This window comes from Prionailurus viverrinus, chromosome D1 (assembly GCF_022837055.1).
Source record: "Prionailurus viverrinus isolate Anna chromosome D1, UM_Priviv_1.0, whole genome shotgun sequence".
Taxonomy (NCBI): Eukaryota; Metazoa; Chordata; class Mammalia; order Carnivora; family Felidae; genus Prionailurus; species Prionailurus viverrinus.
This window is the reverse complement of record NC_062570.1, coordinates 108,057,510-108,080,905: the sequence shown is the minus strand read 5'-3', so window position 1 is coordinate 108,080,905 and position 23,396 is coordinate 108,057,510. Positions and strand designations below refer to the sequence as shown.

The 23,396-nt window shown below is 46.0% G+C and overlaps 1 protein-coding gene across 8 annotated transcripts in view; it reads left to right on the top strand.

Moving 5' to 3' along the window:
• Positions 1-23,396, top strand: part of SPDYC (speedy/RINGO cell cycle regulator family member C) — a 44,351-nt gene that overhangs the window by 12,826 nt on the left and 8,129 nt on the right. For 5 of the 8 annotated variants that reach the window (XM_047876973.1, XM_047876980.1, XM_047876977.1 and 2 more), the window contains 5 exons: positions 9,155-9,344; positions 15,296-15,418; positions 21,678-21,966; positions 22,811-22,996; positions 23,256-23,314. In XM_047876973.1, the coding sequence (XP_047732929.1) occupies positions 21,936-21,966; positions 22,811-22,996; positions 23,256-23,314 (276 nt within the window). In that variant the 5' untranslated portion in view covers positions 9,155-9,344; positions 15,296-15,418; positions 21,678-21,935. Of the gene's footprint in view, positions 1-9,055; positions 9,345-15,295; positions 15,419-21,677; positions 21,967-22,810; positions 22,997-23,255; positions 23,315-23,396 lie in introns of those variants that run through there. The other 3 variants (XM_047876976.1, XM_047876975.1, XM_047876974.1) reach the window with 2 other exon arrangements.

Sequence of the window (23,396 nt, the reverse complement as noted above, 5' to 3'; positions counted from 1 at the left end):
ATAATAAAAAAATAATTATTCTGAATCAATCTTGCCAGAGGTTTGTCGATTTTCTTGGTATTATCAAAGAACCCAATTTTGTCTTCAAAATTCCTTTTCTATTTTATTCATTTCTCCTCTTGTATTTGTTAAGTTTATTCCTTCTACTTTCGTTAGGAATATTTTTCTCTTCTTTTTTTAAAGCTATTGATTTTGAAATCATTTTAGGCTTGCAAGAAATTGCAAAAACGGTGCAGAGAGTTCCTGTATACCCTTCACCAAACTTTTCTTAATGCTAACATCTTACGCAACCACAGGACTGTTATTGAAACCAGGAAATTAACAGAGCCATAATACTATTAGCTAAACTATAGACCTTGTTTTATCTGTGTCAGTGGTCCCACTAATGTCTTTTTCCTGGTCCAGGAATTCCAGGATTCCAGGATTCCAAATTGCATATCACTGCTGTATTATTTATTGTTATGTGACAATTACCCTAACACTTAGTAGCTTAAAATAACAAATATATATATATATATATATTTTTTTTATCTCATAGTTTCTGTGGGTCAGGAATTTGGGAGCTGCTTAGCTGGGTAGTTCTGGGTCAGGGTCTCGGAGAATGTTGCGTTCATGATGTCAGCCTGGACCGTGGTCATCTGACGTCTTGATGAGGACTGGGGGATCCGCTTTCAAGGCGGCCTATTCACGTAACTGCAGGAGGCTCTAGTTCACGACCACGTGGGGCTCTCCAGGGTGCTGCTCGAGTGGCCTCTGGCTTCACCCAGAGAAAGGACAGCTGGAGTTGCAAAGTCCTTGATGACCTAGCTTCAGAAATCACGCTGTGTGGTTTTCACAATATCCTGTTGGTACACAGGTCAGGCGTGTTCCATGAATAGCAGCCTCTCTCAGGCCGTTTTGGAGGCTGGTTACCACCCTTGTCATGCCTCCCTGGTCTCCTCCAATCTGGAACAATGTCTCAGCCTTATCTTTCTTCCATGAACCTACCCTTTTTTTGTTTTTTTAAAGCGTACTGGCCAGCTATTTTCTAGAATATCCCTCAATTTGGATTTCTCTGATGTTTTGTCATGCGTACTTTGAGATGATTCGCTTTGGGTAAGAATACTCCAGAAGTGAAGTCCTCTTGTAAGTCCTGCATCTTACATGGTCCGTGATGTTGGTACGTCTTATAACTGGACACGTACGCTTTGACCACTTGGTTAAGGTGGTGCCTTTCAGGTTTTTCTCTTCGTGATTAGCAAACATCTCTGGGGAGATACTTTGGATTGATGTAAATATGTTGTTTCTCACATACTTTACTTACTAATTTTAACATCCATGAGTGATTCATGCAACAATTATTACTGTGGGGTTTGTCTAATGATGATTTTCTACTTCTTTTCATTTTTTAAATGTTTATTTATTTTGAGACACAGAGAGAGAGAGAGAGAGAGAGCCCGCGCATGTACAAAAGAACAGGGGAAGGGCAGAAAGAGAGGGAGAGAAAGAGTCCCAAGCCTGTTCCTGGCTGTCAGCGCAGAACCTGACTCGGGGCTCAAACTCACAAACCATGAGATGCTGACCTGAACCGAAATCAAGAATCAGACGCTTAACCGACTAGGCCACCCAGGTGCCTCCTGATTCTCTGTTTCTATCATTCCTTCCGCATTTATTTATTAGAATCCTACTTAAAGAAGAGCTGTTTCTTCTACCCCATTTATTTATATGAGTATAGGCTCATGCATATTTATTTTATTTTATTTTTTCAACGTTTATTTTTATTTTTGGGACAGAGAGAGACAGAGCATGAACGGGGGAGGGGCAGAGAGAGAGGGAGACACAGAATCGGAAACAGGCTCCAGGCTCTGAGCCATCAGCCCAGAGCCCGACGCGGGGCTCGAACCCACGGACTGCGAGATCGTGACCTTGCTGAAGTCGGACGCTTAACCGACTGCGCCACCCAGGCGCCCCATATTTATTTTATTTTTAAGTAACAATCGATTACTATCTGCGATGGTTCATTTTATGTGTCAACTTGACTGGATCACGAAGTGCCCAGATATTTGGCTAAGTATTTTGGGGTGTGTCTGGAGTGGGTTTCAGGATGGAATGAACGTACGAATCACTGAATTCAGGGAAGCAGTTAGTCCTTCCCAAAGGGGGTGGGCATCATCCAGTCCAGTGAGGGCCTGAAGAGAACAAAAGGTGGGGGAAGGAAGCATTTGCCCCTTGCCGGACTGCTTAAGCTGGACATCATCGTCTGCTCTCGATGCTTCTTCTTCTTCTTCTTTTTTTTTTTTTAATTTTTAAATGTTTATTTATTTTTGGGAGAGACAGAGTACAAGTGGGGAAGGGGCAGAGAGAGAGGGAAACACGGAATCCAAAGCAGGCTCCAGGCTCTGAGCTTGATCAGCACAGAGCCAGACCTGGGGCTCAAACTCACGAACTGCGAGGTCATGACCTGAGCCAAAGTCGGACGCCCAACCGACTGAGCCACCCAGGCGCCCCGATGATAAGTTTATATTAAAAAAATTTTTTTTAATGTTTTTATTTATTTTTGAAGGAGAGAGAGAGAGAGAGAGAGACAGAGCATGAGCAGGGGAGGAGCAGAGAGAGAGGGAGACACGAAATTCGAAGCAGGCTCCAGGCTCTGAGCTGTCAGCGCAGAGCCCAACGCGGGGCTCGAACTCATGAATGGCGAGATCATGACCTGAGCTGAAGTCAGACACTTAACTGACTGAGCCACGCAGGCGCCCCCATAAGTTTATATTTAATGTCTTTGATTCCAATCCAACACTACCCTTTTCCTTATTTGTAACTTCTTATTTCAACAGTGACAAATCTGGTTCTCTTCATCCACAATGTATTACTTACCTGCTCAATACAAGTATATACATATTAGATAGTTTCAGAATTTCTAACCCATACCGCTCTGAAAAACAAATATGGTAATTGAAGTGCAACCTTTGTCTTTTGCTTTACTGTATGTAATCAAAATACTGCCAGGCGACCTTCAGTATGGTTATGTTACTCGTTTTTAATGCAGCTAAGTTCATGTCTTACTGTTTATTTTCCTTATTAGGTACCCCCCCCCACCACCACATTCTGGTTGACTTTATTTATTTCTTGTTTTGGGGAGCAGGCGGACCTAAGAGTCAGCACTATACAAAAATTGTACTCAGATTCTTCCCTTACCCCTTCTATGCCAGTTTCATTCCTGAATTCTTTCTTTCTTTCTTTTCTTTAATGTTTATTTATTTTGAGAGAGAGAGAGAGAGAGAGAGAGAGGGAGAGGGGCAGAGAGGGAGAGGGAGAGAGAATCCCAAGCAGGCTCTGCACTGCCAGCACAGAGCCCGATGTGGGGCTCGAACCCACGAACCGTGAGATCATGACCTGAGCTGAAATCAAGGGTCAGAGGTTCAACCAACAGAGCCACCCAGGCACCCCCTGGATTCTTTCTAACCCGTTTCCCACCTACTCCATAAAAGTAATAAATGTCATTCATTCTGGCTTATCTTTCTTGTCTTTCTTTTTGCACAAAGGAACAGATGTATGTCTATTTTCTTAAAATCTCTTCCCTCATATGGGTAGCACCCTATCTGCTGCTGGAAATTACTCCCTCGTGGTTCATAGAGATTTTTCTCATTTTTTTTTTTATAGCTGCATTGTCTATATGTACCAAATCTATTCACCCACCTCCCACATATGGTATAGTATGCAAAGTTTGTTTCAATTATTTGCAATGACAGACAAAGCTGCAGTAAATAATCTGCATGTATGGGGTGCCTGGGTGGCTTGGTCGGTTAAGCGTCCGACTTCGGCTCAGGTCATGATCTCACGGTCCGTGAGTTCGAGCCCCGCGTCGGGCTCTGTGCTGACAGCTCAGAGCCTGGAGCCTGTTTCAGATTCTGTGTCTCCCTCTCTCTCTGCCCCTCCCCTGTTCATGCTCTGTCTCTCTCTGTCTCAAAAATAAATAAATGTTAAAAAAAAAATTAAAAAAAAAATAATCTGCATGTATGCTTTCGTATTGTTGGAGATGTATTCTCAGGGGAATTTCCTAGAAGTGGCATTGCTGGGCCAAAAAGTAAGTCCATATGTAGCTTTGCTAGAAGTTGCCAAATTTCCCTGGGGAAGGGTTGTTATACCAGTTCCCGTTTCCCCTGGTGACATATGAGGTCTGTTTCCCCACAGCCTCACCAACAAAATATGTTGGTATTGTTTACTTTTTTTTACCAATCTGATGGTTGTTTCGGTGTTGATTTAATTTGATTTACTTAAGTGAGTTTGAACATGTTTTCGCGCGTGTGAAAAAGATTCTTACTTTTTGTTTTCAAATTTATTTTTATTTTAGAGAGAGCAATGTTGAAGAATAAAACATAGTTAACATCCCAGCGTCCAAGAATAAACTATATGTGAACCTAAGAGGACCTTAGGACCTGGGATACCGAGCCAATGTTTACGTTGGGCTTCCACAGAAATAAGATATCGTCGCTAAAATGCGGCGTTCCTATTCCCTGAATATTAGTTCTGCTTAAATCCACATTGCTGAGTTACTGACAATTAAAGCTTCCTCTTAATGGCTTGTTTGGCTTCCGTAAACTGCTTGGCATAATCATACTTCCCCATACTCAGTCACCCCATCCTGCTCTAACTAGATTAAAAACTAACATTACGAACAACATGATTCAGCGTTCAACTAGCTGGAGTCAGTAAGTTATGTTTCAAATAACTCTAAGGCAATGTGATTGGGGCCCGCCTATTTCTTTTTATTTAAAAAAAAAATTTTTTTTTTTAACGTTTATTCATTTTTGAGACAGAGAGAGACAGAGCATGAACAGGGGAGGAGCAGAGAGAGAGGGAGACACAGAATCTGGAACAGGCTCCAGGCTCTGAGCTGTCAGCACAGAGCCCGACGTGGGGCTCAAACTCACGGACCCGTGAGATCATGACCTGAGCCGAAGTCGGACGCTTAACTGACCAAGCCACCCAGGCGCCCTGGGGCCCGCCTATTTCTTTTCTTTTTTTTTTTTTTTTTTAATTTTTTTTTTTTCAACGTTTATTTATTTTTGGGACAGAGAGAGACAGAGCATGAACGGGGGAGGGGCAGAGAGAGAGGGAGTCACAGAATCGGAAACAGACTCCAGGCTCTGAGCCATCAGCCCAGAGCCCGACGCGGGGCTCGAACTCACGGACCGCGAGATCGTGACCTGGCTGAAGTCGGACGCTTAACCGACTGCGCCACCCAGGCGCCCCGGGGCCCGCCTATTTCAACTACCACCTTTCGTAACCTGATTGGTTTATGCAGCCTTTGTAAGAAATCTTCAAACCTAGTTCGGGGCCAGACTTTCGAGAACTGTTACTTCCCATCTGGCCCGGCCGTCATAAACTTGGTTTTGTGCGATCGCTCTTGGTGTTTTGGAGTTCGTACGCAACCATAACCTGTAACGGCAAGAATGGGGGAGAGGGGCAGGGAGAGAGAGAGAGAGAGAGAGAGAGAGAGAGAGAGAGAGAGAGAATCTCAAGCAGGCTCCACACTCAGCACAGAGGCCAGGGCTTGATCCCACGACCCTGGGGTCGTGACCTGAGCCAACATCAAGAGTGAAACACTCAACCGACTGAGTCACCCAGGTGCCCCTGAAAAAGAATTTTATGTCTTTTAGTCTGTGAATTTTCCGTTCAGATCTTTTTTCCTTTTTAAAAAACAGGGTTAAAAAGAATTTTTTTTTATAAAAAAATAAAACCAGGGTTTTGGTCTTTTTGTCTCTCAAGTTGTAATAGTTCTTTCTCTATTAAGGATACAGGTCGACACATTTTGTCTTCATTTGTCCCGTGTCTTTGGAAACTGTGAGAGGCTTTTGTTTTCTATTGTATATACAATGTTTCTATGGCTGGAATGTTTTATGGGGATCAAGTGTTAACACGAGGTAATTTCAACAGCAAGTAAAAGGCAAGTAAAAAGGCTTTAAAATAAAGGACATTTATTATTTCACATAAAAGAAGTCCGAGTAGGTGGTACATTCCTCTGATAATTAAGTGGCTCGATGATGTCATCAGAGATCTAGCATTTTCTTATGTTTCCACTCTGACATCCTCAGCGTAATGATTTTTGTCTCCCGATGTGCCCTCTGGTGGTCCTACGATGGCGGTCACAGCTTGTTTACGGCCTTTTTAATAATGTTTCATTTGTTTTTTAGAGAGAAAGAGCAAGAGCGTGCAAGCGGGGGAGGGGCAGAGAGCAAGGGACACAGAGGATCTGCTGTGGGCTCTGCGCTGACAGCCCAGAGCCCGAGTCGGGGCTCAAACTCACGAACTGTGAGATCATGACCTGAGCTGAAGTCGGAAGCTTAACCGACTGAGCCACCCAGGCGCCCCTGGTTTATGGCATTTTTGCTGTGCAAAGATCTTCGTGTGAGGTAGTCAAACTTACTAATCTTCTCTTTTATTCTCTCTGGATTTTGAGTCCGAATTAGAAAGCCCTTTTCTACTCAGGGGTTAAAGAGAAATGCACCCTTATTTTCTTCTAGTGCTTTTGTGGTTTTGTATTTTACGTTCAGATTCCTGAGCCGAGGACTCATGTATAGGGTAAGGAATGGGTCTATTTTTTGTCTTTGTCCAAATGGTCAGTCAGTTGCCCCACACCATTTATTATAAAGGCCATCTTTTCCCTAGTGAGTTGAGATGCTTTGTGCCTCCTTTCCTATACCAAATTTCCACGGTACTCTGTTCCATTGGTTTGTCTATCCATCTAGCCCTGCTATGCTGTGTTCATTACAGAGGCTTTATAGTATGTTTTAGAGCCTGTTAGTCCTCTGTGTAGCGATCTGTCGTGTGATAGCTCTCGATCTACTGTGTTTTAGCAGCTTCTGGGTGTGCCAGGAATCTGGCAACAGTGTAGGGCTGAGGACTCTGGCTAATCTAGCTGTTAGGCAAGTGCACAGTCAACTCAAGGCTCCACGGAGGCTGAAGCCTGCAGAGTCACCTTCTAAGCTCACCCATGTGGTTGTGGGGTGGCCTCAGTTCGTCCCTATCTGGAGACCTCAGTTCCTTCCGGCGTGAGCCTCTCCATGGGACTGCTCACAGCATGGTTTCCCTCAGAATAACTGATCCAAGAGGGAGAAAGGAAGAGAGGCCCAATATGGAAACCTCGGTTTTTATAACCTAGTCTCAGAACTGACATATTATCACCTCTGTTGCATTTTATTGGTTCAACCCAGGAACGGTGTAGGAAGGGATTATAAAAGGAAGTGACGTCACTGGGGGACACCTTGGAGGACGGCTCCCAAATCTTTCTTCCTAGTTGTTGTTGTTCCCAGTATTTTCCTGACTACTTTTTCAGCATGAACTTTAGCATCAAGTTGTCTAAGTTGCTGGCTATTTCTATTGGGGTTGCGTTAAAATAATAAATTAACTTGGGGTGCCTGGGTGGCTTAGTCAGTTGAGCGTCTGACTCTTGGTTGTGGCTCAGGCCGAGATCCTGGAGTTGTGGGATCGAGCCCCAAGTTGTACTCTGCGCTGAGTGTGGAGCCTGCTTGGGATTCTCTCTTCCTCTGCCCCTCTCCCCCACTTGCATTTTCTCTCTCTCAAAGAAAAAAAAATAACTTAAGAATAACTGACATCTTTATAAAGTTGATGGGACCCCCATTCCACGAACAAAGATGTTTTCCCATTTGTTCACACATACTGTTGTGTCTTCAGCAATATTTTACTTTTATTTTTATGTTTTTAGCAATATTTTAAAGTTTTCCTCATTTAGGCTTTACAGATTTCTTGTTAGGTTTCTTCCTAGGGAATCAATCTTCTTTGTTGCTGTTGTAAATAAATTTCTCTGCCATTACATCTTCTGATTATTGTTTATTGTGTATAAAGACTATTGCTTTCTGTGTGTTAATTTTCTATCCAGTCAACTTATTAGAAATATTTTATAGTCTGAGTTAGTTTTTATCATCGATTTCCTTGGGTTTTATAGGTATACTGTCATTATCTCCAAAAAGGCACACTTTTATGTCCTTCTTTATCATTTTTTTATGCTTCTAAATTATTTTTCTTATCTCCCACAAATGGCTAATACCTGTAGTAAAATGTTGAGTAGCAGAGAAAGTGGGCATTCCTGTCTTTGTTCCTGAACTTCGTGAAATGTTTCTAGTGTTTTCACTTTTAGTTAGATACTGGCATCAGAATTAAGATATATAATATTAGTGGAGTGCCCGGATGGCTCAGTTAGTTAAGCATCTAACTCTTGATTTTGGCTTGGGTCGTTGAGGTTCGTGAGATCGAGCCTCACTTGGACTCCGCACTGACAGCAAGAAGCCTGCTTGGGATTCTCTCCCTCCCTCTCTCTCTGCCCCTACCCTGTTCACACACATGCTCTGTCTCTCTCTGTCTCTCTGTCTCTCTCAAAATCAATCAATCAATCAATAAATAAATAAGGCATGTAATATTAATATATCATATTTTAGGATTATACAATTGCTGTTATACTTAATAATATGTGACACTATGTACATATCATACATCTATACATGCATATATTAACCTATACACATATATACTATATATATGCATATATAAAATATCTTTCAATTTCTATGTTCTTCAATGTTTTTATGAAAACAGGGTGTTGAATTTTGTGGAAGGTTTTTTTTCATCATTAAGAATAAAATTGGGGTGCCTGGGTGGCGCAGTCGGTTAAGCGTCCGACTTCAGCCAGGTCACGATTTTGCGGTCCGTGAGTTCGAGCCCCGCGTCAGGCTCTGGGCTGATGGCTCAGAGCCTGGAGCCTGTTTCCGATTCTGTGTCTCCCTCTCTCTCTGCCCCTCCCCCGTTCATGCTCTCTCTCTCTCTCTGTCCTAAAAATAAATAAACGTTGAAAAAAAAAATTTAAAGAATAAAATCATACGGGGCGTCTGGGTGGCTCAGTCAGTTGGGCGTCCAACTCTGGCTCTCACAGTTGGTGAGTTCGAGCCCCGCGTCGGGCTCTGTGCTGCCAGCTCAGAGCCTGGAGCCGGCTTTGGATTCTGTTTCTCTCTCGCTCTCTGCCCCTCCCCCACTCACACTCTCTCTCTCTCTCAAAAATAAACATTCACATTTTTTTTTAAAGAATATAATCATACAAATTTTCCCTTAAATCTATTAATATGCTGTGTAATATTAATGGACCTCTTAACATTGAGCCCAGCTTGAATTTCTGGAACAAAGCCCCCTTGGTCGTGTGTTGGAGGAGGTCATCCAGAGGACGTGACTGCCAGTCGCCCCGCCAGCTGGACCCAGGCAACTGGGGGCTCCTCACCCTCTCCCCCATCCTCGGAATGTGTGTTCTGCTTGCCTTCCCAGCCCGAGAAGCTGTCCAGGAACACAGCCTGATGATAGTAAGGTCATTTTAAATCGGTTTGGTTTCTTATTGTTGAGTTTTAAGGGTTCTTTGTCTATTTTGGACAACAGTCCCCTACCCGATGTGTCTTGTGTAAATACTTTCTCCCTGTCCTTGGCTTGTCTTCTCATTCTCTTGACATTATCTTTTTTTTTTTTTCTTGACATTATCTTTTGCAGAAGTTTTTCATTTTAAGGAAGTCCAGCTTATCATTTCTTTCTCTCACGAATCGTGCCTTTGGTGTCGTATCTTAAAAGTCATGATCTTACACCTTCAATGTCACGTTCTATGTCAATTATACCTCAAGAGGACTGCGGGCAGGGGAGTCATGGCCAGACCCAAGGTCGGCTAGATTTTCTCCAATGTTATATTCTAGGAGTTTTATAGTTTCATATTTCACATTGAGGCGTATGATCCGTGTTTAGTGAATTCTTGTGAAGGGTGTGATGTCTGTGTCTAGATTCGTTTTTTTGCGTGTACATATCCAGTTGTTCCAGACCGATGTTGAAAAGACTGTATTTTCTCCACTGTATTGCCTTTGTTCCTTTGTCGAAGATCAGCTGTTTATATTTATGTGGTTCTATTTCTGGGCTCTCTATTCTGTTCCATCGATCTATATGTCTACTTCCCCCCCCCCCCGCCCCCCCCACCACACTGTCTTGATAACTGTAACTTTTCAGTAAGTCTTGAAATCAGGTAGTGTAGTCCTTCTGCCCTTCGATATTGAGTTGGCTTTTCCCGTCTTCTGCCTCGCCAGGTAAACTTTAGAATCCGTTTGTTGATATCCACAAAATTACTTGCTGGAATTTTTGTCAGGATTGCACTGGATCCATACATCAAGTTGGGAAGAATCGACATCTTGGCAATGTTGAGCCTTCCTAGCTATGAATATGGAATATCGTTCCATTTATTTTTTTTCCAACGTTTATTTATTTTTGGGACAGAGAGAGACAGAGCATGAACGGGGGAGGGGCAGAGAGAGAGGGAGACACAGAATCGGAAACAGGCTCCAGGCTCTGGGCCATCAGCCCAGAGCCCGACGCGGGGCTCGAACTCCCGGACCGCGAGATCGTGACCTGGCTGAAGTCGGATGCTTAACCGACTGCGCCACCCAGGCGCCCCTATCGTTCCATTTATTTAGTCTTTCTTTGATCTCTTTCATCCGAGTTTTACAGTTTTCCTCATATAGATTTTGTATACGTTGTGGTAGATTTATACCTCAGTATTTCATTTTCGGGGGATGCTAATGGAAACGGTTTTGTGTTTTTAACTTCAAATTCCACTTGTCCGTTGCTTGTGTCTAGGGAAGAGATGGACTTTTTTTATTTTTAAGATTTTTTTTTTTTAAGTAATCTCTCCACCTAACGTGGGGCTCGAACTCACAACCCTGAGATCAACAGTCACATGCTCCAATCGAGCCAGCCAGGCACCCCAGAAAGAAATGGACTTTTGTATATTAGCCTTGTATTCTGTAAACTCGCTATAATCACTTATTCGTTCTAGGAATTTATTGTTGGTCCTTTCAGATTTTCTACATCGATGATCATATCATCTACAAACAACAATCAGGTTTATTTCTTCCTTCCCATCTGTACCCCTTTTATTTCCTTTTCTTGTCTGATTGCATTAGCTAATACTTCCAGTGCAATGTTGAAAAACAGTGATGAGAGGGCACATCCTTGCCTTGTTCCTGATCTTATTTGCACAGCTTTGAGTTTCTCACCATTAAGTGTGATGTTATCTGTGGGGTTTTTGTCGATACTCTTTATGAAATTAGGGAAGTTTCTCACTACGCCTAGTTTACTGAGAGTTTTTATCACGAATGGGTGTTGGATGTTGTTGAATGCTTTTTCTGTATCTACATGTGATTTTATTTTATTATCTTTTTAATTTTTAATGTTTATTTTATTTTTTTGAGGGAGAGGGAGAGAGAGAGAGAGAGAGACAGAGTGGGAGCAGGGGAGGGGCAGGGAGAGGGAGAGGCAGAATCCGAAGCAGGCTCCAGGCTCCGAGCTGTCAGCACAGAGCCCGACGAGGGGCTCGAACCCATGAACCGTGAGATCAGGACCTGAGCTGAAGTCAGACGCTGAACCAACTTAGCCACTCAGGCGCCCCCTATTTTATTTTTTATTTTAGAGAGAGAAATAGCAAATGGAGGAGAGGCACAGAGAGAGAGAGAGAGAGAGAGAGAGAGAGAGAATCTTAAGCAGTCTCCACCTCAGCACAGAGCCCCACCCAGGGCTCGATCCCACGACCTTGAGCCGAAATCAAGAGTCTGAAGCTCAACCAACTGAGCCACCCATGCACCCCTGGAGCTCTTCACCCTCACGGCCTGCCTTTCTGCCTGGGCAGAACCTCTGCCCCACACTGCTAGGTGGTATTTTCATTATCGGTACTTTTTAGAACTTTGTATTCCGGTTTGTTTTCCCCAAATTACTTTTGGTTTTGTGTTTATGAATAATTTCTCATTTTATTGTGTCGTGCTCAGAGAATACTGTTGGCATTTCTACTTTATCGAACTTACCGATGATTTCTTTGCAACTGGAGCGTGATTAGGGTTTGTTTGTTGTTGTTTTGAATATTTTGTTTCTTTGGATTCATGGTTGTGTTTTCTTGGGGGGGGGGAGTTTCCTCAGTTGATGTGTTTCATTTTCTGATTTGGGGTTCTTTTAATTAATGAATTAAAAAGTTTATTTATTTTGAGAGAGAGAGAGAGAGAGAGTGTGTGTGAATGAGCGGGGGAGGGGCAGAGAGAGAGGGAGGTGGGTATGGAGGATCAGAAGCGAGCCCGATGTGGGGCTTGAACTCATGAACAGTGAGATCATGACTGAGCAGAAGTCCACCGCTTAACCAACTGAGCCACCTAGGTGCCCCTATTTAAGTAGGCTCTGCACCCAATGTGGGGCTTGAACTCGTGACCCTGAGATCAAGAGTCCCGTGCTCTCCCGAGTCGGCCAGGTGCCCCCCACCTTGTTTTGGTTTTTACTAATAGCTCCATACAGATCTGTTAATGATCTTCCTTTTCATTTTTGTGGTAGTGAGTGTTTTACAAGATTCCTAGTTCAACAGCACTCTCTCCTGTCAATATAGCAAAGTCCACAGTTGAGTGGATTTTCATTTGTTTGGTGGGGGGAGGGGCTTGTGGCCTCCAACTTTTCCGTTTTTGTATTGTAAGACCCTGAATTTTCCCCTTTTGTTTTTTACCCCCTCCACCACCCAGTTGCTCAAGGACACCCCTTGCTCATTTTCGCCTTTTTTTCCTTCTCCCAGAACCTATTTTATTTTATTTTATTTTATTTTATTTTATTTTATTTCTTTTTGAGAGAGAGAGACAGAGACAGAGCGTGAGTGGGGGTGGGGCAGAGAAAGAGGGAGACACAGAATCCGAAGCAGGCTCCGGGCTCCCGAGCCCGTCCTGGGGCCCGAACTCCCCAACGGGGAGATCATGACCTGAGCTGAAGTGGGAGGCTTACCCGACTGAGCCAGCCAGGCGCCCCCTTGTTCATTTTTCTAAGTAAGTTTTATGCTCGACGTGGCGCTTGAGCTGATGACCCACAGATAGGGTCCGGTTCCATCAACTGAGCCAGTGGGGCGCCCCAGAACCTATGCGTTTTAAAGACTGACCCCCCCCCCCCCCCTCCCAATCCCATCCACTTTTAAATTCCTTCCTGGTAGTGTAAGCTCTGACCTCCCAGGACATTCTCCCGGCATTTTCAGACTGTGGCAGAACATCTTAGCGGCAGAGTTTCTGGATCAACCTTGGGCCCTGTTGCCAACCCCTTGTCCCTGGTTTCTCTGCGCGCGCAAGCCTGGTGGCCGGCGGGGTGGGGTCCGCGCTGTGATTGGGCGGGCTTTCTTATTATTTACAGTTATTTTCAAGTTTGGACACTCTACTTTCAAGTTATGCTGAGGCTGTGGTTTCAGCAGAGTTTTAATCCCCACTCTTGTTATTCTGATTTGTTTGGGGAGGAAACACCGAGAAATGGGGATCCAGGCAGCTCCTGTGGTCCTCAGCTACCCCGAATTTCCCCCCCCTTTTGTTTTGTGACTTTTTAAGACAGAGTTTTGTTCATCAGCTTTCACCCTTTCTTATGTTCCAATATTTGCGTTTGAGGTCATAACTTCCTCTCTGAGAATTATTAGCTGTGTCGCCCAACTTTGATACGTGATATTTTCATTATGATTGCAGTCTAAAACAACACAAATCTATTACCTATTTTCTAACTTTTGTTGTGTGTGTGTGTTTTTCCCTTAGCCCGGAAATGTCATGAAACGTTTTTAGTGTCCAATTTTTTTTTTTTCTATTTATCTGTTTATTGGTGATGTTTAACTTAATGGCACTGTGGCCAAAAGCCACAATGATTTGAGTACTTTGAAATTAGTTGAGGTGCATTCTGGTCTAGAATTTAATCAACTAATTTATTGGAAAATGTTCTGCGTATGCTTTTCTGCATTTAGGTGCACCGCTCCCTATTTGTCCACTAGGTCAAATTCATTAACCACTTTCTTCATATCTCTTATAGCTTTGCTAAATTTTTTGCCTGCACACGCCATCAAATCTACAACTGTGATTTGTCTGTTTTTCCTTGTGGTTCTATCCATTTATATATATATATATGTTATGTGTATATGTTATATATATAAATTTACATACTTTTATTGCTTTATTGCTATTTGTTTTCCCTTGTGGTTCTATCTACTATGTATATACGTACATATCTTTATGGCTTGTGGACTTTATTTTTAAGAGTAAATAAACTTAAAATTGTTATATATTTTGAAAATCATGATGCAAGCACCCTCTTTCTGTCAAGTAATGCTTTTAACCTGAAATTTATTTTTTTTTCTGATACTAATGTAGCTACTCTAGCTTTCTTTTAGCATTTGCTTGATTTTTCCCCTATCCTTGTGCTTCCAAACCCTTTATATCCTTCTGTTTTATGTGTATCTTGTATAAATAGCATGCAGTGCTGATATACTATGTTATAAATAGTAGATTAGTTAGCATAGTGTAAATTATGCTGTGATAAGTGCGGTAGGCAGGATAATGCCCTCTCAAAGATGTCCACATCCCAATTCCTGGCAACTCTGATCATTTTCCTTACGTGACAAAAGGTACTTTGCAGGGGCGCCTGGGTGGTTAAGCGTCTGACTTTGGCTCAGGTCATGATCTCACAGTTTGAGTTTGAAGCCCAGAGTCAGGCTCTGTGCTAACAGCGTGCAGAGCCTGCTTGGGGTTCTCTCTCCCTCTCTCTCTGCTTCTCCCCTACTTTCTCTCTACAAATAAATAAAAATTTTATTACTTCTTAAAATTTTTTTAAATTTTTATTTTTTATTTTTATTTTTATCTATTTATTTTTTCAACGTTTATTTATTTTTGGGACAGAGAGAGACAGAGCATGAACGGGGGAGGGGCAGAGAGAGAGGGAGACACAGAATCGGAAACTGGCTCCAGGCTCTGAGCCATCAGCCCAGAGCCTGACGCGGGGCTCGAACTCCCGGACCGCGAGATCGTGACCTGGCTGAAGTCGGACGCTTAACCGACTGCGCCACCCAGGCGCCCCTAAATTTTTATTTTTGAGAGAGAGAGAGAGAGAGAGAGCATGTGCAAGCTGGGGAGGGGCAGAGAGAGAGAGAGAGAGAGAGGTGGAAGGTCCGAAGCAGGCTCTGTGCTGACAGCAGACAGCTCGATGCAGGGCTTGAACTCACGAACCGCAAGATCATGACCTGAGCCAAAGTCAGATGCTTAACCCACGGAGCCACCCCGGCACCCCATAAATAAAAACTTAGGGAAAAAAAAAGGTACTTTGCAGATGGGATTAAGTCTAGGATCTTGAGCTGGAGAGACTATTCTGGATTAACCAGGTGGGCCCGATGTAATCATAAGGGTCCTTCAAAGTGGAAGTGGAGTCAGAGTTAGAGATGTTCTCTCTGCTGCTGTCTTTGAAGGTAGAAGAGGGAGGCTGAGCATCAAGGAACGCCGGCCACCTGCACAAGGCATGGGACCTTCCTGACACCTTGACTTTAGCACAGCGAGACGCACTTTGGACTTCTGACCTCCAGAACTGTAAGGTAATAGATATGTATTGCTTTAAGCCGCTAAGTTTGTGGCAGTTCGTCACAGCCGCAAAGAGAGATCCAATGCGATAAAAAGCAGCTCCAAAAATCTCAGTGGCTTTCAAAAACAAAAGTTTATCTCTTGCGTAAATTGCATGCCCTTTTGTGAGTTTGACTTTGGATCCATTTCGTGTCTTCTTAATTTTTTTTTTTAACGTTTATTTATTTTTGAGACAGAGAGAGACAGAGCATGAACGATGAACGGGGGAGGGTCAGAGAGAGGGAGACACAGAATCCGAAGCAGGCTCCAGGCTCCGAGCCATCAGCACAGAGCCCAGTGCGGGGTTCAAACCACAAACCGTGAGATCATGACCTGAGCTGAAGTCAGACGCCTGACTGACTGAGCCACCCCACCCAGGCACCCCAAAAGGACTATTTTTAAAAGATCATTGCAGCTGTAGAGAGGGTCCAAAGCACAGGACGTCAGAGACTGTCCAGCGGACCACTGGGGTAGTCATGCCGGAGCTGATGCCCAGGGAGGCAGTGGGCAGGAGAGGTGGGCGTGAATTAGGGAGAGATTTTTGAGCCAGAATCCATAAGATACAGTGATGAAATGGATGTTGGGGGTGAGAAAGAAAGTAGAAGTCCTTCCAAATTCTCCCCCGAGAGAACACTGCCCAGCAAGGGGAAGGAAGAAGCAGCTTGGTGGTGGTGGGGGGGGGGTCCCTACCCCAAAGTAGACCTACTGTGTGCTTCCCATTTACATAAAGTTAAAAGCAGGCGAGACTAAAAACTAACCTATGAGGATAGACTCCAGAATGGTGATTCGTCCTGGGGGAAACAGAGAGGGAGGGGACACCAGAGACCGAGCAGGGCACGTGGGGCCGCTGGCTACATAGGCGTGTTCTGAAAATTCATCCAGCTACTCATTTCTATGCGGCTGCTGTGCTGCAATAAAATATTACATAAATAAATAGAAAGAATAAAGAAAGCATAAAAAAATGAAAAGCAATGACCTCCAGGTTTTTGCTGTGGCCCTGTTAATTGAATTTAATTTTAAAGTTTATTTATTTATTTTGAGGGAGAGGGAGAGAGAGAGCACGCACAAGCGAGGGAGGGGCAGAGAGAAGGAGAGACAGAATCCCAAGCAGGCTCCGCACCATCAGGGCTGAGCCCAGTGTGGGGCTTGAATTCACAAAGTGTGAAATCACGACGCGAGTGGACAGCAAGAGCCAGGTGCTTTGCCAACGGAGCCACCCCAACGCGCCTGTCGCCATGTTAATTTTAAACAACTATTGGTAAGTAGGTGGGGAAACGGAGGAAGGGTCAGGTTCATGGGGGCAGATGAGGAGAAAACAAGCAGAGATGTCCGAGAGGCAGCCAGGGGCACAAGTGTGGATTTGGAGGAGTGTCAGGGCCGGGAAGAATCTTTGGAGCCTCTGGAAGGATTTACAGCTGGTGGAAAAAATAAAGCAATTCAGGGAGCAAATCGGGAAGCAGGTGCCGAGGCAAGGGGCCCAGAACCAGGCCTGGAAGTTTGGCTGTCCTCTGCCTCTTGGATCCACGGTAACCCTCTGGGCATGCGCACTCGGGGCTCATGTCCAGCTCCCCCCTCCTCCTATCCCTGCCCGCCCCTGCCCCCCAGGCCTGTGTCTCCATCCAAGCCAGCCCCCTACAGGTCTACCCGGGGCAGCTTCAGCCCCCAGCCTCTGGCTCTTTCTTCTCCAGGGGTCTACCCTTGGCTGCCTCTCCTCTTTGGCTTTTTTTTTTTGGTCTCTCTCTGGGGCTTCTTGAGGCCCTTGAATGGGAGAATCCCTCCCTTTGAAATCCCACAATCTATTTTTAAAAAATCGATAACTGAACATCATCACAATGAAAAATTTCCTCTGTGAAAGATAATGCCCAGAGAGGGGAAAAGATGAGCTATAGTTTGGGAGAGAATATTTCCAAATCATATATCTGACCAAAGCTTGGATCTAGAATATGTAAAGAACTCTCTAAACTCGACAGTAAGAGGGGCGCCTGGGCGGCTCAGTTGGTTAAGCGTCCAGCTCTTGACTTTGGCTCAGGTCACGATCTCATGGGTTCATGACTTCAAGCCCCGTGTTGGGATCTACGTGACAGCGTGGATCCTGTTTGGGATTCTCTCTCTCTTCCCTCCCTGCCTCTCCCACACTCGTGCACCCCTCCCCATCAATAAATAAACATTAAATAAAAATAAACTCGACAGTAAGAAAACAAACCATCCAATTAACAAACAGGCAACAGACTGGAACAGACACTTTGCCCGAGAAGATGCATGGATGCAAAAGTGTCCCGGGGCTGCCGTGTAACAAAGTTACACAACCCCAGGGGGCTTTGAAGATACATCTCATCTCTCACAGTGCTGGAGGCTAGAAGCCCAAAGTCAAGGTGTTGAGGGGCCATGCTGCCTCTCTGGTGGGTGCAGGCCATCTCTGGTGTTCTCTGGCCTGCCACCACAACAATCTCTGCCCCTGTTGTGACCTGGCTGTCTGCCCTCTGAGTGTCGGTCTTCACCTGATGTGCTCCTCTGTGTGCCCGTCTGTGTCTCTTCTCTTCTTCTAAGGACACCAGTCATACTGGACTAGGACATACCCTAATCACCTATAACCTCATCTTAACTTGATTACATCTGCAGAGACCCTATTTCCAAATTACATCCCATTCACAGGAAACGGTGGTGGCGGGGAGGGGGGTGACCTCAACACATCTTTTGGGGTCAGCAGTTCAGCCCACGACAGAAAATAAGCGCACGAAAAGATGTTCAATATCATCAGCCATCAGGGAAATGCGAATCACAACCACGCAACTAAGGAAACCGAGTAAGAAAGACGCAGAAGTAATGGGAGAGAGCCAAAGCATAAGAGACTGTTAAAAACTGAGAACAAACTGAGGGTTGATGGGGGGTGGGAGGGAGGAGAGGGTGGGTGATGGGTATTGAGGAGGGCACCTTTTGGGATGAGCACTGGGCGTTGTATGGAAACCAATTTGTCAATAAATTTCATAAAAAAAAAATATTGTACACTAAACCAAAAAAAAAAAAAAAAGACGCAGAAGTATGTAACACATTATACAAAGAGTTCCAGTGAAGACTGTTTCATTAAAATTTGTCGCCTCGAAACCCAACGATCGAAAGTTTATATGTGGATGACGTCCGAGTACTAAAAAAAATGGTGAAGAAGGTGCATATTCATTTACAGGTGGAAATAACTAGAAGGGTAGAAGGGGGTGCCCAAAACAACAACAACAACAACAACAACAACAACAACGGACTAAAAGAGAAGATTGGTAATTCCAAAACTGTCTCTGAAAAACGGCCACTCTGAAAAACAGCTTGGCAGTCTCTCATAAAGTTAAACATACATTCAGCACAGGACTCCTCCTAGGTGGTTAACCCTACAGAAATAAAAACCTGTGTCCGTGTAAAATCCTGTACATACATCCCTATCGATGTTCATAGCAGCTTCGTTTGTAATGGCCCATACTGGAGATCACCCATTCCATACAGTGGAATACTAGATGGTAATAGAAACGTTTGGGAATAAAAAGGAAGGAACCGTTGATAACATGCAACAACCTGGATGGGTCTCAAGCACCAAAACAAACAAACAAACAAACAAAAAACAATCAAAAAGGGAGCGTTTGTAAAAACTGATGAAATCCGAATAATATGTAGAGTTTTGTCGTGCCAACGTCAGTTTCCTGGTTCTAACTGCTCTCTGGTTCTGCAAGATGTTACCCTTGGGGGAAGCTGGGTGAAGGGGGCACAAACACGAATGAAAGAGGAGAGATCACAACCAACACAGCAGAAATGAAAACAATAATAAGAGAACATTAGGAGCAATGATGTGCCAATAAAATGGGAAATCTGGAAGAAATGGACAGATGCCTAGAAACGTATAAACTACCAAAACTGAAACAGGAAGAAATAGGAAAATTGAACAGACCCATAACCAGTAAAGAAATTGAACCAGTAATCAAAAGTCTCCCAACAGGGGCACCTGGGTGGCTCAGTCGGTTGAGCGTCCGACTTCGGCTCAGGTCCGGATCTCGCAGTTTGTGAGTTCGAGCCCCGTGTCAGGCTGTGTGCTGACAGCTCAGAGCCTGGAGCCTGTTTCAGATTCTGTGTCTCCCTCTCTCTGCTCCTTCCCCACTCATGCTCTGTCTCTCAAAAATGAATAAACGTTAAAAAAAAAAAAAAGTCTCCCAACAAACAAGAGTCCAGGACCGGATGGCCTTCCAGGGGAAACCTACCAAACATTTGAAGAAGAGTTAACACCCATTCTTTTGAAGCTCTTCCAAAAAATAGAAATGGAAGGAAAACTTCCAAACTCATTGTCTGAGGCCAGCATTACCTTGATTCCAACACCAGACAAAGACGCCACTTTCCTTACCTCTTAAGCAACATCTGTGCGAGTCTAAATTCTTTCAACATAAAAAGTGAAAAAAAAAAAATTCTCCCCAGTGTGGAGTGTCAGATGCCCAAGGCTGTCACCGAGGGGATGGGCCTGAAGCACACCCGCAAGCTTTTTTCTACCAACCTACTGAGGGGGAGGGGTCAAAACTACAGCTGGCCTGGGGGAGTCATTCATTCATTCATTCATTCATTCATTCATTCATTCATTCTGAACACCTCCTCCATGTCAGGCTCTAGACCAGACAGCCAGGCTCCCTGCCTTATGCTTCAATGTGGGGCCTGAGGCCAAGAGACCCCAAAACATCCGGATACCCAGAAACTCGGAGAGATTGAGAGACAGCAGAGAGATCAAGAGATTAAGCGACTCAGAAACCAACAGAGCCTGGGGGACACAGAGCAGGAGGGGCAGTCCCTACGAATGAAAATTCACACTGGCAGCCGGGCCGAAGCCTGAGCCTGGGAGCAAAAGCAGAGACGACTGCTGGGTGTCCAACCAGTGACGAGCAGCTGGGTCACAGGAAGGAGCCTGCATTTGGGGTCCCGGGACCTGAGCTCCAAACCTGGTCCAGTACTCACCACCCATGTGGCCCAGCCACATTCCCTTCATCTTTCATTTAAATGTCAGAGGCCGAGGCCCTGAGCCTCAGTTTACCATCTGAGAAATGGCAACGAGAACCACAAGACCTACTTCCCACGGGCAGGTGTGTTGGTCCCGTGACTTGAGCCCACTAGGGACTTGGAGCATAAACGATTCAGCTTCTTTCTGGCCTCCGTTTCTATTAAAATATGTATTTTATTTTTTATTCTATTTTTTTTTTTAGGTTTATTTGTTTATTTTGAGACGGGGAGAAGCAGAGGAGGGGCAGAAAGAGAGGGAGAGAGAGAATCCCAAGTAGGCTACGTGCTGTCAGCACAGAGCTCGAGGTGGGCCTTGATCCATCGATGGATAAAGGGATAAGCAAACTGTGGTCTATACACAGAATGGAATATTATTCAGCCGTAAAAAGGAAGGACATCCTGACACATGGTAGGGCGTGGATGAACCTTGCAGACATGCTAAGTGAAGTAAGGGCATCACAAAAAAAGCCAACCCCTGTGTGATTCCACCTGCATGAGGTCCCTAGAGTAGTTGACTTCACAGACGCAGAAGTAAAATGGTGGTTGCCATGGACCATGGAAGGGAAACAGGGAGTTACTGTTTAACAGGTAAAGGCGTCCAGTTTTGCAAACGGATGGTGGTGATGGTTGCACACTATGCATGTACTTAAAACTACTGAACCTAAGGGGCGCTGGGGCGGCTCAGTCGTTTGAGCGTCCGACTTCCGCTCAGGTCATGATCTCGCAGTTGGTGAGTTTGAGCCCCGCGTCGGGCTCTGTGCTGACAGCTCGGAGCCTGGAGCCTGCTTCGGATTCTGTGTCTCCCTCTCTCTCTGTTCCTCCCCCGCTTGCACTCCGTCTCTCCCTCTCTCTCAAAAATAAATAAAGATTTAAAAAATTTTTTTAAACTACTGATCTTAAGCATGGCTAAGGAGGCAATTTTCATTATGTATGTTTTACCACAATAAAAAAAAAAAATTGGGAAACAAAGCGTCACCCGTCAAATGTGGAAAGTAATGCAGGTGCTGACTGTCCCATAGGGTTGGAGAGGGAGTAAATGAAGCGGTGAAGACGAAAATCTTAAGGGCAGCTAGGGGCGAGGAGAGGGCTTGACTGTCTTTGGCAAAGGCCTCCTCTCCAGGCTTGGAGCCACAGGCCCGGCTCCCCCAGCCGCTAAAGGATCTTGGGAAGGGGATGTGGACTCCGGGAATTCTTGTGCCAGGACACTCTCTTCTCTAGCTCCGAGGTTTTTGAGATTCCTGGATCTGAAACAAACACAGACACAGCCAGCGACCCTGCCCCAGCAAGGCGCAATCAGTGAACGGGGCCCAGGCCGCATTTCCGGGCCCTGCACCTTGGCTCCACCTTTGTAAAGAGGTGGGGAGGGGGCCGTGTCGCCATGCAGGCCCTGGGGTCCCGCCGGCCTGCCTTTACCCCTCTTGAAGGTGGTGCAGCTTTGGAGAAGCCCTTACCCGGGGAGCCGCAGCTGGGAGGCGAATGTGGAGACCCGAGCTGACTCCAGGCAGAGGTGAGCGGTGATGCCCCGAAGCCCCGCCCCCTCCCCAGGAAGGGGCCTGATTGGCGGAGGGCTGCGAGGGCGGGGCAGCGCCGGGGCTCTATAAATACAGCCGCTCTGGGCCGGGAGTTATGCTGTAGGTAATGCCGTAGCTCAGGTAAGGCTTTTTGGAGGAGGCTGGGCTGCTTGTGGGAGCCTAGGTGGAGGCCCCCAGGTTGGCCACGGGGTGCCGGGCCGCACCTTCTGAACCCCGTAGTTGGCGTCTCTCCCCGTAGCTTGAAACGTTTGAGGTGCCCCCCGCTCAACTTGCTCTAAAGGCACTCCCCCCACCCCCCCACTCCCGGGCCTCAGTTTCCTCTCCACGAAGAAAGGGGTTGGTGGTCCTTCCAGGTATGCCACTTCGGTGTGGGGTGAAGGGGTAGTTGGGAGTTGGGGAGCAATTAAACTCTTCGGCTTTGGGGGCGTCAGACAGGCCCCACAGTTAAGTAGCCGCGAGTCTTGCCCGCTTCGGCTCCTGTGTTTGCAAAAGGGGTATTGGGGTGTACCCATCTTCTGGGGTTTAGCGCTCAGCGGAGCCAGAGGTGCCTGTCGCTCCCATTCTTGCTCTCCGGCCTGGCCTGGTTGGGGGGGGGGGGGGCTGGGACGCGGTGCGAGAGCTGCAGCAAGTCGGCTGCGTTTCTGGCCTCCCCAGCCCACGCATACCCCAGTTTCTGCCTGCTCCGAGCGCCGCCCCCACCCCCGTCTCCACGCCCGACTCTCCATCTTCTGGAGGCCCCCTGTCTGGCCACCCTCGACCCCCTCGACGGGTGGGGGGCAAGGGGGTCGGGGCCGAGTCCCGAGGCTACTTTCTCCACAGGCCATCCTGCCCCACCGCGCCCTACCCGCCCCCACCCCCATGAAATGAGCGACACTCAAGACTTTGCCACTTTCCCCGTGGTTGCCACCCAGGTGAAGCTGGGGGGCTGGAGCCGTCAGGGTGGGGGCAGCGTGTCTCTCCGCCCGCGCCCGCACCAGGAGCTCCAGGCCTTCCTCAGCCTTCTGGGTGAGTTCCCCGGGGGTGGGAGTGGGGCGGGGTGCTGGGGGGCTGGGGGGACCCAGTGTGAGCCAGTGTGAGAGGTGGGACCTGCCCAGGGCAGGCATCTAAAATCTCTGTCCCTTCCCTTCCCAGGTGACCCCAGGGAGAAGGGGGGGGGGGACATGTCAGCAAGTGGGTTGGGTGGAGGCTTGGGCTCTGGGGTGCCACTCTTGGCTTGTGTGGGGGTGTGGTAACCCCAGTCCATCATTTCTCTTCTCTACTCCAGAGCACAGTTTGCTGCAGGAATTCCTTTCCAGAGATCCCTGTTTCCAGATTTCAGATAAGGTGAGGTGACACGGAGTAGAAGCCCAGTCACAAGAGGCTTGAATGCTGCTATTTCACTGAGTCTCCCGGTCTGATGGAGGGA